At 51.9% G+C, this 16,205-nt stretch overlaps 1 protein-coding gene across 7 annotated transcripts in view; it reads right to left on the reverse strand.

Moving 5' to 3' along the window:
- The window catches only part of KIAA1671 (KIAA1671 ortholog), a 181,899-nt gene that overhangs the window by 105,218 nt on the left and 60,476 nt on the right, over positions 1–16,205 (reverse strand). For 6 of the 7 annotated variants that reach the window (XM_081801945.1, XM_081801948.1, XM_081801947.1 and 3 more), the window contains exons 5-6: positions 11,756–14,584; positions 5,138–5,260 (exon numbers count right to left, since the gene is read on the reverse strand). In XM_081801945.1, coding sequence (XP_081658071.1) covers positions 5,138–5,260; positions 11,756–14,584 — 2,952 coding nt within the window. The remainder of the gene's footprint in view (positions 1–5,137; positions 5,261–11,755; positions 14,585–16,205) is intronic. The other variant, XM_081801944.1, reaches the window with a different exon arrangement.

The following is a 16,205-nucleotide window of genomic DNA, read 5'->3' on the forward strand; positions in this document are numbered from 1 at the left end:
CTTGCAGACTCAGCTAGCACGGCCCTTCTGGCTTCCCCCCACTTATTCCTGCCACAGAGTGGACTTAATTCTTGGAAAAGTGGTAGCCATCTTGGGACCATGAGGCACAAAGCATGAGGGAAAGCCCAAGAGACTCTAGGAGATGCTGAGCCAAGCCAACAGCTGCCCACCTCCGTACATCTTGCCATGTGTGATAAAGTAGCCCTCTTAATTAAGCCAGCGAGCCGCATTCCTGAGACATTCAATTCAAATGACATCAACACAGGCCCAACATCAAACTGGGGAATGCCAAGCAACACATTGTAGGGAGAAGAGTCCATATCCTGGACAAATAAAAAGCCATCAACTCTTTATTCACAGCTAGTTTTTTTTTTTTAAAGATTTTATTTATTTTTTTGACAGAGAGAGACACGGCGAGAGAGGGAACACAAGCAGGGGGAGTGGGAGAGCGAGAGAGAGAAGCAGGCTTCCTGCCAAGCAGGGAGCCCGATGCGGGGCTTGATCCCAGGACCCCGGGATCATGACCTGAGCCGAAGGCAGACGCTTAAGGACTGAGCCACCCAGGCGCCCCCACAGCTAGTTTTTAAAGCACAATCTCTGAGGAGTTATTTCTAGCAGTTCATATAGACTCTTCCATTTTGTTTTGTTTTTTTCCCTTCCCACTTGAATGCTTAGTCAACCAAATGAAATGCAAAGAGAGTATCTAACCAAGACCTACAATGTATCCACTGGGGACCATTACACAAATTCCGTCTTATCTCAAGTTGACTGCATTCACAAGTCTTGGCATTGGAATCCCAGCTGGTTTTTCCCTCCATCCTCCAGTCATTATAATGAAGTTATCAGGTTCAAGTGCTTTCAAACCTTCAAGACTGCTCCGGCAGATCCTTGAACGAAGATGGCAGCACGAGGGCAGAGCTGCCAGGAGGTAGTGCCATCTTCCAAAAACAAGCATCCTGGTTTCCTCAGCAAGAGATATAGGAAAAGTCTGAGCTCAGCATTAAAACACACACCGGGGGTGTCCAGGAATGACGCATCAACGATTATAAGACTCCAGCCCGTCTCCTGGACTCTAGATTACATTCACTGCATAGAACAGTTTCACGCCCCTGAACCTTTGCCCAAGCTCTTCCCTCCATGGGGGACAAATCATCTCTTCCCAGACCACACCCATCTGGCAAACAACTGTTCATCCTTCAAGACTTCAAACAAGTGTGCCTCCTCTCTGAGAGGCTTTGAACCTTGAACAAATTAAATGAAAGAATGCCGGTAAAGCACAAGACTCAGTGTCTGGCACATAGTAAGCACTCAATGAACAGAACTGCAATTGTTTATCTACCTTCTTAAGTACCTGTGTCTTGTTTTATAACTGTAGTCCAACGCCCAGCACAGCACCAAGGACATACAGATAAATATTTGCCAAAAGAAAAGACTGAGACCCTCCCCAACACTCCATCTCAGCCAAACTGGTCTATTCCGTGTTCCCCAGACATGCCTCTTACATCACCCACCCCCATACCTTTGCATATGCTATTTCTCCTTCCCAAGTGACCTTCCTCTCCTCCTCTTCCACCTAACTAGACCCTCCTAGGCCATCTTCAGGTACCCCTGAACTGTAACCCCAGGGGGGCTGGGAGAATCTCCAGTACCCCTCACTCAGGGCTTAGCACACAGTGGGCCCATGAGAGAATGAGCCCATCACTAAATGAGCCAGCAAATGCTGGCCAAGGGTTTGCAGATTTGGGAGAACATTCTCAAGGTTAGCAGAGGCCCTCCACCTGCCCCGTAACAGGGAACCCCCACAGCTGGTGAATCTGTACCTTTAGTCACGGGAGGGGCTTCTGGGACAAACTGTGACCTAAGGCCATGGTCCACAACTGAGTCACTGTGTTTTATGATCCCTGCATGAGTGCAGACCAAAGGCTCATTTTCTGGGGAAAGGAGGGTGCGCCCATCCGTGGGTGGGTGAGGGACGAGGCCCGGCGCAGGGCTCAGATTTGCCACAAGGATCCAAGGCCCTACTAAGTGTAGCCCTGAAAGCAATATGGGTGGGGGGAGGGCAGTGAGCACTAGCCAGCGAGTCTGCACTCCTAGCTCTGTCCTGGCTGCTGTGGGACTCTCCCTGAACAAGACACCTCCCCCTGCTGGGCTCAGCTTCCTCAACAGCAGAAAAACTTCCAAAAAAGATTGGAGGCGCTTCCCTGTTCCATCGAGCAGCTCTTCCAGAGAACGCAGAAGAAAAACAAACTGATAGCAAATAATAAACAATACAATAATAGCAGGTAACATTAAACAGGCAGTTACTCTTCAGGCGGCACTGTGCTAAGTGCTTTATAAACATCATCTCGGCTCGGCTCCAACCTGGGAGAGGTACTTAATGGCTCCAAGCCTCAGTTTTTCCCATCTGTAAAATGGGGATAATACTAGTTTCCATACCACGCAGGAAGCACTGTAAGCTATTAGACATTATTATTACTATGATTTTTACGGAGGAGGAAAAGAGAGGCCGCGAGTGGTAAACTCACTTGCTCACTGCCTCTACTAAATGCCAGGGCCACACCGGTCTGACCTCGTGCTCAGGGTCTGACCAGCCTGTGGGTCAGCCGGGTGTGGGCGGGGCTATGCAAATCAGCAGGGCATTAGCCCTGGCAAGTCCCAGACATCTTTCAGAGGGCGGCCGTGGCAGAAGAGCTGGCGGCCAACCCTGGGCTGAACAAATACCACATTCTCACCCCCAGGGCCGAGGTTGTCTTGCTCCCTCATGAGCTGATACGCCGAGTGCTGCAGGCCCAGAGAGGCGCCAGCAGAGGCTGGTCCAGAGACACAGTCCCATGGCAGAAAGGGCCCAGGTCCAAGGCTGGAAGCAGAAGAGGACTAGTCTCCAACCCAGCTCCCCCACATGCTGTGTGGCCTTGGGCAAGTGGCTTAACCTCTCTGAGCCTCAGCTTCCTCCTCTACAATATGGGATTCATACTCCCTCACATGAGGAGTGGAGTGGGGATGGACAAGTCCTAAGACACAGTCTCAAAAAATGGAGATGAACCTGAACCTAAACTGGAAACCAGCAGCACAAAGTCATTAATCGAGAGCGACGGGAGCAGTAGACTCGGTTCACAGGGGAACACCCCCCGCCAAGCCCGTCAGGAAGTACGACACACAGGCCTGACTGCCTTCCAGAGGAGTAGGGGCTGCCAGCAGGGCCGAGGGCTCAGGACCCCAGTCCTCACCCGGACTAAGTCAGGCCTTCTCTCTGGGCCTCAGTTTCCCCTCTTACAATGAGAGAGCTGAAGAAAAGGGAGAGGAGAGGAGGAGGGGGAGGTAGAAGGAAAAGCCATCACTGCAGCCCCAGCATTCACTGAGGATTTCTTCTTCGGAGTGCTGAGCGAGCTCATCTACTCCCCACAGAAATGCTCTTGAGGCCAGATAAGACCGTCCTCATCTTACAGAAGCAGAAGAAAAAACTGAGGTTCACTGAGGTCCGTCAGATCACTTGCCCAAGGCCACACAGTGGCAGAGCCAGAACTGGAAGTCACTTCTCAGCCCCCAGAGCCCAACGCTTAGGTCCCCTGGAGTGAGGCTTTTGGAGCCATGGGAAAGTGAGCTGGACACCACCACCCCCTGGTGGCCACTCCTTGGAATTGCAGGTGTGAGTCCTCAAAGCTGGGAAACGAGGTCTGAGGCCCCCACCGTCCCCACCTGCATGGGAGAAGAGGAAATCAAGCAGGCAGCAACAGGGCAGGGGCCTCGGGGAGCCGCAAGTACAGAGCCAAGGAAGCCCCCTAGGGATTCCAAGGACAAAGTCTCCTCAATGACAGAGACTGGAGGAGGGGGAGCCGGGCCACCAGGGAGGATGCCAGCAAGCAGAGACTATAAAAAGACAGACCTTAAATGCTTTTCTCTCCCTAACCTCTGTCTTCACATACACACACAAAAGTTCAAGTACAATCAGATAAGCTGAGTCGGTGCCGCCAGGGAGGCAATGAGAAAAGAGTAAGGAAGAAATCAGTGGAAAAGAATGTTAAAAAAAAAAAAAAAAAAAGGCAGGTTTCAAATGTGCGCACGTCTGTGGCTGGGATCTGAACAGCCAAGGAGGCTTTCCAGGGCCGCTCAGCGGACGCTCGCCGAGGTCTGCGTTCCTGCTCTGGCTCTCTGTGGCCCCCAGCCCTGCCGTCAGCCCTGCTGATCCTGGCATAGACGTTTTTCCATCTAGAACCCCGCCGGGGGTGTCTCCTCCCCCCTCCCCCCCCGTGTTGCAGAGGACCAAACAGAAGTTCAGGGAAATGAAGTTTCTTGCCCATGACCTTAAAGCCAGAAGCCATGGAACCTAGGATTTCCAACGCTGGAGGATACCAGGTCTCCAAGACATGAGACCAGGCGCAAATACCCTTGAAATGTACCAAGCTTACGATACAAATGACCTCGTGAGTAGAACTGTGGTTGCCTCATTAAAGAAATGCCTATCTTAGGCGCCCCACACGGGGCCTGGGGACAAGAATAATAATAATAATAATGGTAATGATAACTCTCAGGAAAGCGTTTGCTGTGCACCCAGGACCATGCTGGACACTTGCCGCGTTATCTTCTCTGAGCCCTGCAGCAGCCCTGTGAAGTAGATGCTGTCAATATCCCCATTTCACAGATGAAGAGACTGAGGCCAAACACCTGTCCGCACACAGAGCTAGGGTCTGAGCCCTGGTGATCTGGCTCCAGGACCAGCTTAGTTAAATTAACTCACCGGCGCAAAAGAAACAGAAATCAGGTTTCTAGGTAAAGAAACCAAAGTACCAAGAAGTAAGTCGCTAAAAGAGACTGAGAGGAGCAGTGTTGGGATTCGAACCCCGAACTTTCAGACCCCAGGGCATGTTCTCATTGGCTCCATGCCAGGCAGCCGGGGTTACCTCTCTGCATTGGGCCAGAAACCCGAGAGGGGCGAAGGCAGAGCCACCAACACCCTCCACGTCAAGAACCACCGCGCAGCCAGTCCGGCAACACCAGATTCTTGGACAGGCCCCCGCCGCCCTCGGCCTCCTTGGGCCCCTGGGCCAGCCTTGACTGTCCACACGACCGCATTCCCAGTGGTGTCTGATGCACACCAACCCCACGCGAGTCCCAGTCCAGCTGTGCCAGCATCACTCACCACGAATGGCCCGCTCCTCTTGTCCTTGCAGAAACTGTGGCTCCTCCAGGGGCCCGAGGCTACGGGGGACCCCTGCCAGAGTGGCTGCTCCTTGTCCGGCAGGGCATCCTCCTTCCCCAGGTCCTGTGGTACAGAACACAAGCAGAGGACTTTACTGGGGCTTTCCCATTTATGGGAAGAATATGTCACAGCGAGAGAGTCCGTTCTGTGCCTAAAAGGGCAAAAAGAAAATTAAGGCACCAGAAACCCCACCCCGCGGCAGTCTACCTTAATGACGGGAGGTAGTATATGGGGTCTGGGTTCAGGCCAGCCTCAGCCACTTAATAACTGTGTGGCCTCAGGTTAATGCCTTAACCTCTCTGAGCCATGACCACGTGGGGAAAGACCCCTAATAACAGTACTCAGCTTCTAGGCTCAGGGGAGAACCAAGTGAGGAGCAGCGCTTGGAAAGTGCGTGACACCGTGCTGCCACCAGGGGGCGCTGTGCACAAGTCCAGGGCCCCTGGCTTGCTTCAGGCTCCTCTCCCCCATGGCTGGTACCTGGGGAACCCTCCATAAGGGCTAGCCAGCCTCATTATTGTCACTGGTAACTTTTGGTGACCTCATGTCAGACATTTCTCCAAGCCTCCAAACACACATGCACAGAAGCACAGATACAGAGAGAAATGATCTAGGAACAGGGCAGTACTAGATACCCTAGTCTGAATTCTGTGGTTTTGCTCCAGCCGGTCATATATAGGGGATACACTCACAGGCCGTAAATATGGGACTCCAGAATTTGTAGTGCACATGTCTCACACTCTCCCTGCACAGATAAGGGAAGGAAGGCCCAGAGAGGGAAGGCATCTGCTTAAGAACACACAGCACAAGTAAAGAGCAAGGCTGGATTCTGGATCCCTTGCCTCACAGACTCTTGATGCCTTACGAGACCTTCTGTGTGCCCTCCTACCCCCTGGCTGTTCCTTCTCAGCCTCCCCACATCTCAGAGGGATGTCTACTCATCCAGGGCCAGCCCTAGAGCCTTCTCTTTTCCTGCTCCATCTGATTCCCTCGGGGTTCTCTCATAACACCCCCTTGCTTTAAATAAATCCCATCTGTGCACAGCAACTCCCGACTTTGTCTATGTTGGGACCCCTGACTTGCAGATCCCACCATTCACTCCACATCTCCCCACACTGCTCACACTCATCTCAGCCTTCACATGCCCCAAACAGGCCTCTCCATTCCTTCCCTCCAAAATTCCAAAATTCCTCCTCCCCTGCCCTGCCCCTCACCCAGCTGTGCTGGCCAAGATCTTCAGGTCGCCCTCCATTCTTTTGCTTCTCTCCACCTCATCAACAAAGCTGAGACTCTGTCTTCGAAACATGCTGCAAACCTCACATCATAAACCAAAATCAACTCAAAATAGATCAAAGCCCTCAATGCCAGAGCGAAAGCTAGAAAACTCTCAGAAGAAAATATAGGCTTAAATGTTCGTGACCTTGGATTAGGCAGTGGTTTCTCAGATATGGCATCAAAAGCACAAGTGACCAAAAAAAAAAATAAATTGGAGCTCATCAAAATGAAAAACTTTTGTGCTTCAAAGGGCACCATGGACAAAGTGAAAAATACAACCCAGAGAGTGAGAGGAAATTTCTGCAAATCCTATGTCTGCTAAGGCACTTGTGTCCAGAATATATAAAGAGTAATTACAACTCAATAACAAAAAGAACAATAACCCAATTAAGACTGGACAAAGGATCTGAACAGACAAAGAAGGGATACACATAGTCAAACATGCACATGGAAAGATGGGCCATGGAAAATGCAAGTCAAAACCACAATGAGATACCTTAATACCCAGGAGGATGGCTAGAATCAAAAAGACAGGTAAGTGTTGGCAAAGGATGTAGAGAAATCAGCCCTCACGCACTGCTGGTAGAATGTACAATGGTGCAATTGCCTTGGAAATCAGTGGCCCCGGCCCCCTGTGCCAGCTGGTGCCCTTCCAGCATCCACGGGAGCAGCTCATCCCCATGACGGCCATCACTCAGGTGGCACCTTTCAGGTCCCCTCCCCAGGAGACCTTCCCCTGACCACCTCTTAGAGTCATCTCCCCATCGCCTCTTCTTCTATCTCCCCAGGACTTAACTACTCTCATTCACTTGAGGTCTGTTTGCCCCCTGGACCGGAGCCATCCACTGGAACATTCTGTGGTTACAGAGATCTTCTTTATCTGGGCCATACAATACACCTGCCATGAGTCACCCATAGCTTTTGAGCACTTGAATGTGGCTAGTGGGACCGAGGAACTGAATTTTTAATCTTGTTTAACTTTAATTTTCATTTAAATTCTGTGGTTTTTCATTGACGCCACATGTGGCTGGTCGCTACCTTACTACATGGCGTGGCCTGATACCGTGGCCTGGTCCCTCCCAGCAGCCCGGGTGCCTAGAACAGGGCCTGGCACAGGGTTAGCCCATTTACTAAATCTAGTAAGTGAGTGGAGGTCTGGAGGTGCTTCTCTCTGATTCCCTCAAACCTCCTTCACATCAGGCCCTGGCCAGCAGCTTGACCACATATTGCTTCACAATAAATCTCCAATAAACTGTGAAGCAGGCAGGATTCACATTCCACGGATGAAGAAATTTAGGCTCAGAGAGGTCTGGCAAGATGCCCAGAGTCACACAGCTAGTAAGTCACAAAGCTACGGCCTGATCCCAGGTCTGCCCAATAGGCAGTCCAGGGCTGTTTCCAGGGAGAAATCAAATCGTAAGAGTATAAATGGTTCACCTTCCTAATAAAGAACTCCAACAACTCAAGGAAAAAAGGACCAAGGACGAGGTTCCAAAAGAACAGCGGGCAGAACATAAGCAAGTGGGTGACTGGAAGGAAAAACAGAGCCTCATGCACGTGACAAGAGGAGGGGCGCTCATCAGGGGCATGACATCCCCAAGTCTGGTAATGTACCAGGTGGCTCAGGCGGAGGGGAAACGGGGTCCTGTCATCGAGGGCAAGGATGGGACCAGGTACAGCCCCCCAACGCTGGGCACTCGGGCAGGATCCTGCAAAATTACAACGGTGCTCCCCCTAGACACTCACCACCCCAAGCCCACGGAAAACCTGCTCATGTGCAAAATGACGTCAGAACATGGTTGGTATTTAGCAAAAGATCAGGAATATCACCCATCTCTACCGTACAGCAATCAGGAAGAATGAGGACGCCCTGTAGGCTGAATCCGAAAGCTCTCAAAGACACATATATGGATGTGAGCCTGGGTGGCTCAGTCGGTTAAGCGTCTGCCTACGGCTCAGGTCATGATCCTGAGGTCCTGGGATCGAGCCCTGCATCAGGCTCTCCACTCAGCAGCGAGTCTGCTTCTCCCTCTCCCTTTGCCCCTGCTTGTGCTCTCTCTCTCTCTCAAATAAATAAATAAAATCTTAAAAAAAAAAAAAAAAAGAACTTGTGTTTGCATTTGCTTGTATTTTCAGAAAGAAAGTCTATATGAATTTGGACCAGAAAAGAAGCTAAGTGGTCACGGGATGGGAAGAATGCTGAGGATGGGCAAGAAGAGGACAAGGGGGTTGATACTCCATTCCTTTAAGTATTTTCGGAGCCTCTTGACAATGTTCTCTCCTTTGAAATTCAAATAAATCAGTTAATTAAATAGAATACTACAATCCGTCATGGGACAAAGCTTTGATAAATGTTTCTTCAGTGAAAAAGAAAAAGAGAGAAGGAGGAGGGAGGGAGGGAGGGGGGATCACTTTAAGTACAAACACACCCCACGCGGGATATGTGGGCAGCACTGACTGTGAATCAAGAAAGCCTCACCCAGGGGGGAGAACGCTTGCACCAAGATGCTCCCTGAAGCCCTGTTTGTGACACAAAGACTCAACCAACCCAAATGTCCATCCACAAGTGTCCGGATAAAAAAAGTTTGGGCTCAGTCACTTAACAAAGTACTTTGCAGCCACTGAAAATAATAAAGTGATTATCTACATACTGGTTGCTTTTTTTTTTAACTGCTAAGTTAAAAAAAAGCAAGTTGTAGATTTTCTGTAGAACGTTGCCATGTTTCCATTAAGACAGCATGTGATTTACCTGTATCTGTACCTGGCTGGCCTTCCTTACCTGTGGAGCCACGTGCATTAGGGGCGGGATGATTCTCAGGGCTGGGGGTCAGGGAGCCCATCTGTGCGTGGTAGGATGCTGGAAGGCTGTACCCCACACTCATCATTTAGAGGAGCCTCTCAATCTAAACCGTGTGCTTACCGTAACACATTCAACTTCACACGAGCGTGCACTGCTTTTGCAGGAAGGAAAATACAACTACAAATAGAGATGCAACTCTGTGGTGTAGGAAAGCCCCAAAGATCCCGAAAACGAACAGTGGCTCCCTGGCGGGGGGTGGGGGGTGGGGTCCAGGGATACACTCTCTTATACACTCTCGTAAGGTCAGAATTTTTAAGGACCAACATTTTGTACTTCTGGGTGGCTCTTATCTATTTTTTCAAGATCAGGAACCAAAGCTGGTTGGGCAGGAAAGAAGGGAAACAGGGAGCTGGTCCAAGGCGTCCCAATCCCTCGGTGAGAAAACAGATCCTCTGACAACGAGCACTCCTGGGGCCTGCGCATCCCGGGCCGGCATCCAAGGCCGGGCCGGGGGGCCGCTTCCATGCCGCCCTGACTCTCCCACTGCCAGAAGGCCCCTGAGCAAGGCGCTGGCAAATGGATTAAGTGTCACATTTCCTCATCTTACCCCGTCTCCCGCTGTGCCCACAATAACAGCCTCGTGGAACCCCTCCTGGGGCGGCGCCTCAGCAGAACCCACGGGCCGGCCCTGCGCTCGCACCCACCGGGCCTGCCCACAGAGCTGCCGGGCAGAAACTTCTGTCCACTCTGGTGAGGGATCTGAGGCCCAGGGAGGCAAAGTCACTGCTTCACGCACAGCTGGTGAGCGGCAGACTGGCGTGTGAACGCGGGACCTGGAAAGCCCTGGGTGACCCTTCGTGTTACGATCTGTATTGGCCTCACCCCACTGTTTCATTTCTACCATGTCCCTGTCCAGGTTGGACCCTCTACTTTCTTTTTACAGATGAGGAAACTGAGGCACAGAACCTCGGAGAAGGGATTTGCCCTTCATCACTCAGTCTAAGAAGCCGAGGTGGGTTACATCCATATGCAACCAAAGTTTCAACCCCGTTAAGAGAATGCTCTCTTGGATGGAAAAGAGAGGCAAAAGTAAGAATTTGTGTTCATATTTGCTTGTATTTTCAGAAAGAAACTCTATGGGAATTTGGACCAGAAAAGAAGCTGAGTGGTCACGGGGTGGGAGGAATGCTGAGGATGGGCGAGAGAGGGATAAGGGGTTGATACTCAGATTTCTTCCCCATCTTCAAGGTTCCTCGTTCACCACCGAGGAGCCTATTTGAAAGCTTGGGTGTCAAGCCAGACCTGGGTTCAAACCGTAGGTTGCCATTTGGTGCTGTGTGACCCGAGACAAGTTACTTAACTTCTCTGAGCCTGGGTTTTTTCCATCTGTACAAGACGATCAGGTCTGCCACTGACGTTGTGGGCGCCCTGCCCTGCCCAACACTCAAGTACTTGCCAATGGCAATGGTGTCCCGCTGGGGGGTAGTTTACTCTCCGCCACTGAGCGTGGCACCAGCCAGGATGGAAGAGTCTGGATGTCGATAGCCCCAGAAATAGCCTCAGGAGAGGGCAGAAGGGAACTGGAAAATAAATACGCCAGGTTCCTTGCCCCTGGGACAGGACAAGTCAGGGGTGATCTATGCCACTTCCCAGAGGTCTCCAGCAAGAAGGAGCCTCAGAGGCCACAGGGGCACCATTCTCATCAGCCTCCCCCTTCCCTGCCTCACTTCTCCACTGGGATCCTGCCAGGGATCACCTTCTAAAATAACTACCTGCGGGACACCTGGGTGGCTCAGTCGGTTAAGTGTCTGACTCTTGATTTCGGCTCAGGTCATGATCACAGGGTCGTGAGGTCGAGCCCCGTGTCGGGCTCTATGCTCAGCAGGGAGTCTGTTTGTCCTCCTTCTGCTCCTCCCCCAGCTCATGCTCTCTCTCTCTCAAATAAATAAATAAATAAAATCTTAAAAAATAAAAATAAAACAACTGCTTGCAAGGGTCTGCTTCTACGGAAACCCAAACCACCACAATCCCACAAAAGAGGGATTGCCATGAGACTCACATAAGATTGCTCCTTCACTCATTCCACAAGTATTCCTTGCATGTTCATAAAATGTCATCCATGCAGGATGCTGCTTATGAGGGACAGGATAATGAACTGGAAACAACATATACTGGAACGGACAGCGGGTGCTCGATAAACGATCATCATCATTCTGGGCCAGAGGTTTCAAATTGGTGGCGCATGGACTAAATGGAGCCAGCACGTGTTAAGAACCAGCTGGACCTGGGCAATAGCTGCCTCTGCCCCTCCCCCCCAGGAATGAGCTATTTTGCCACAATCCCCACCACTCCCTAGAGTCCCACAATCAGCCTGACTCCATTCATTTACATACCCACCTGGCCCACGTGGGATGGGAGTTTGAGACCCCTGGCCTATGTGTCTAACCAACGTTTTACAAAACCAAAACAGCCTTCCTGCTCACCTTTTGACCGTCTCGAGTCCCCGACTCTCGCCGGCAGGGACCCATTTTGGCATCCTTGGCCTCAGAACTGTCTCCGGGGAGGCTGGACCTCCCTCTGGGTTGCTCTTGCCTCCTCTCTCTGGCTTCCTGCATGACAGACAGGCCCTCTCGGACTTTGGCAGGGGGCCCCTTCTCCGAATAGGCCCTCTTGACACTCAGCGGTGACCTGCCACAGTCGTATGAGTGATCACCCCGCTGGACCACACTGTCCTCCTCTCCTCTCCCAATGGATTTCCTTGGGGTCCCTTTCCTCTGGTCAGTGGGAGAGGATCTGGCCAACACGCTGGCCCCACTGCCCAGATCCTCCCAGGGAGTGGGCTTTGACTCGTCTGGGGAGTTCGGATACTTTGCACTCTGAGGTTTACTAACCAAATCCTTTCTGTCACCCTCAGGGGTTCCCAAAACTTGTCCCCGGGGACCCGCGGGGCCAGAAGAGGCCCCTGGATACTTTTCATTAGGAGCTGAGAGTGGCAAAGCCCACAGACGAGGGCTGAGTGTGGGGTTCGCGGCTGCCCCTGGGGCCTCTGCTGGCTGCTGGCCGGAGCCAGGACTGGAACCGTGGTTTGCTTCGGCAAAACTGGCTGGTTTCCGGAGACCCTCAGCTTCAGACCTCTCCTTCGAGCTCCTCCTTCTTGGGTCCACCCTGCCTTGCCGGCCGGGCCTCTCCAAAGTCGAGCCGCTGGACGCTGTGGGCGTACCCACCACTGACTCCTGGCCCTCCTGCTTCTTGTAGTCCGCCATCAGGGCGTCAATGTCGAGAACGCTGGATCTGTAGCCATCTTTGATTTTCCCTGGGACCCTCGCACTGACCACTTCAGGGTCCCTTCTGATGAGGAGATCGCTGGCTTCCAGGTGGCTTTTGGGGGCATTGCTGGGGGGTGTCCTGTTCCCACTATCCTTCCGATTGCTCTGAAAACCGATGCCATCTTCTGGTCCCCAGCGGATCCATAAAGCATCAGCATCCATGCTTCTTTCACTAGAAGGATCCAGAGTCTTGTACCCAAGAGGTGATGGGTGGTCTGCTGGCTTCGGAGGTTTTGAACAGCTTGCGCTATGGCGCTCTTTGCCCTTAGCCCAGTTGTTACTGCCCTTGGCCTCCAGTGGCTCTTCATGGTTAAGAGAAACCAATGTGGATGTTAGAGGATGAGAAGGAGGTGGGACTGTTTTTCTAGAATGTTCCATCAAGTTTTCAGGCCCTGGCTTAACAACGCTCTTTGCTTTTTGAGTATCGGGAATCTGATACGTCACTGCAAAAAATGTCGCCCTGGGTTCCAAAGAGGACCCCTGCTTCACCGCTGGCCTAGTCGGGTCCTGGGAAGCACCTGGGCTCACCTCCTGGGTCTCCACCCTGTGGTGGGATAGCTCAGGTTTTCTTAAGGCACTTGGGGTGGGGCTCCAATGGTCTGTTCGTCTCTGCTCCACCTTCCAAGAGTTTTCTGGGGCCAGGAAGCTGAATTCGTCAAACTTCACGTCGTGGGGCAACGTCCGCCGCCGCCACCTCTCGAACCTCTGGTCCAGGGGACCCGCCTTCTGCATCTTGGCCTCGGGCTCCGGTGCCTGGGCCGGCTGTGGCTCACCCTCACCAGCAGCCACAGCGAGGGGTCCCTTCTGCACCCACTCTTCTGGATGCGACCTTGCCCAGAAGTCAGACGGCTCGTCCTTACCCCTGGGAGGAAGATCCAGAGGGCACCCCCAGGGGGGACCCCTTTCTCCCGCTGAGCTGCAGCCTCCTGACTTATTCCTGGCCTCATCAGGGCCCTCCTGCAGGGCCTCCCAGACGGCAGCCTGGGTGGCCCTCCCAGAGCTGGCTTGGGGGCCGCAGGGCCTGGCTGAGCGCTCGCTGTTGATCTCGGGGCCCGGTTCCGAGCCTTTCTCTTCACTGGCCACCACAGTGGCTTTATGCCAGTTCACGGTCACCCCACCTGTCCATTTGGGTGACAGGCAATTGCCCCCAAACGTGTCCTTCGGCTCTCGGAAGTCCGGCTTTGGCCCACTGACTTCATGAGTCCCTCGAGCTTCCCAAATCAAACTGGCCCTTTGGACAGACCCTGCCTGACCTCCCAGCCTGCGCTCTGGGTCAGCAGGGGTGACCTCATGGGACTGCTGTCTCTCCTTCGGTGAGAGCTGAGACCTGCCACTTCTCAGGGTCACGGCTTTTTCCTCCAACGCCGTGGAGACGGCCTCACTGTGCACACGCTTGCCCACCGTGTGCAGGATGTCATACTTGGGCTCGACCCTCTGGGATGGGGGAGGATTTTCGGAGTGTTGGAGGAAGGGGTTTTTATGGCGTTTTTCATCCAAAGGGTGTTCTTCCGGGAGGGGCACGTGATACTGTTTGGGTTCACCATTCGAAAGGGTGGTCTGTCCCCATTTCTCTGTATTGGGATTTTCAACCCATCTGGAGTTCTGTTTCGTGAGGTTTGTCTTTTCCGGCAGGTCCTTCCCCAGCCAAGAGCTTCTCTCGTGCCTGGGTCTGGCTTCTGAGACATGGGCATCTGCCACATCTCTGTGTGGCGTGGCCGAGGGACAGTGTCGCGACTGGTCAGCCACTGTGTGTCTCTCCACGTGATGCTCAAACACTGTGGCCCACACAGTCTGGAAGCTTCCCTCATCTTCTGGAGTGCTGTCAGAAGGGCTCAGAGCCCCCACCGAGCTTTTACCCCGACAGTTGCTGGGGACTTGGTTACAACTGTCTTTCCACTCTGTCTGCCTAGACTTCTCCCGGAGCGAACCAGGCTTCCAGGGGCTTCTTGGGAGGGATGCTCCATCCACACCATGCCCTTCCTTTTGCTGAAAAAAAAAAGAGAAACAATCCAACTTAAGTTAAGCGACTTGAAAGAGAAAGGAAGTGGTGAGATGATCAAAACAGCTGCTTTTAAAATCACAACTGTGAGATACCATAAAATTCCAAAGACTGAACACACCCAGTGTGGGTGAGGATGTGGGAAAATGGACACTCTTGGATACTGTTGGCAAGGACATAAATGGGTACGACTTTTGGATGGTTCAGTATACATGTCATGATCCTAAAATACTCATTTCCTTTTAATCTGGCCAATTTCCTCCCAAGACTCTTTCTTGGCCCAGATGCCCAAGTCTGGCTAAACAAGAGTGCTCGGGGAGCACTGCTAAGAGAGATAGCAAACGACACAGAAACAAACCTAAATGCCCACCTGTAGGGCTCGGGCTAAATGAGCTCCGACATAATCCAGACAATGGAATGCCACAGGGTGCCTGGATCCTGAAGGGGGGTGGCTCCTAATGTCACATCTGACAACACACTGTGGTGTGGGTGGGAGAAAAGCAGACTGTGGAAGAGTGTATTTATAAAACAATACCGTTTCTAAACAACTGTGTGTGTACATGTATGCACGTGCAGATAAACAGCGGAGAAAAGATAGAAATCAAACTGTGAGTAAGGGAGCGAAGGGAGGACGAAGGCATGAGGAGGAGAACATCGTTCTTCCTCTTGCGCACTCAGTTCTGTTCGACTTCATAATATGCGTGAATTCCTTAGTCATTTCTTGGTCTAGAAGGAAGTCTACTTCAACAAGGTAAAGACTTAACCATCTAACCCAGCAATCCCGTTCCTGGGGGATACCCAAAAGAAGTGAAAACAGGGGTTCAAATAAAGACTTGCATACCGATGTCTACTGAAGTATGATGCACAATCACCAAAAGGTGGAAACCACCCAGATGTCCACCAGAAGAAGAACAGATACCCAAATTGTGGTCTATCCATACAGTGGGACAGTATGCAGGCATAAAAAGGAACAAAGTACTGATTTATGCTCCAATGGATGAACCTTCAAAGCATTATGTTAACTGAAAGAAGCTAGACACAAAGGGATAGGTGTTTTGTGATTCCATTTATATGGAATGTCCAGAATAGGCAAGTCTATAGGCACAGAAAGTAGACTCGTGGTTGCCAGAGGCCACAGGTGGGAGATGGGAAGTGAATGGCTGGCTCAGTCAGCAGAGCGTGTGACTCTTTTTTTTTTTTTTTTTTTTAAGATTTATTTATTTATTTGAGAGAGCGAGAATGAGAGAGAGAGAGCACATGAGAGGGGGGAAGGTCAGAGGGAGAAGCAGACTCCCCGCCGAGCAGGGAGCCCGATGCGGGACTCGATCCCGGGACTCCAGGATCATGACCTGAGCCGAAGGCAGTGGCTTAACCAACGGAGCCACCCAGGCGCCCTGACAGGAAAGGTCTTTTTTTTTTTTTTTTAAAGATTTTATTTATTTATTTGAGAGAGAGAGAATGAGAGACAGAGAGCATGAGAGGGAGGAAGGCCAGAGGGAGAAGCAGACTCCCTGCTGAGCAGGGAGCCCGATGCGGGACTCGATCCCGGGACTCCAGGATCATGACCTGAGCCGAAGGCAGTCGCTTAACCAACTGAGCCACCCAGGC

Source organism: Leptonychotes weddellii, chromosome 13 (genome assembly GCF_054177405.1).
Source record: "Leptonychotes weddellii isolate Sample4059 chromosome 13, ASM5417740v2, whole genome shotgun sequence".
Lineage (NCBI taxonomy): Eukaryota > Metazoa > Chordata > Mammalia > Carnivora > Phocidae > Leptonychotes > Leptonychotes weddellii.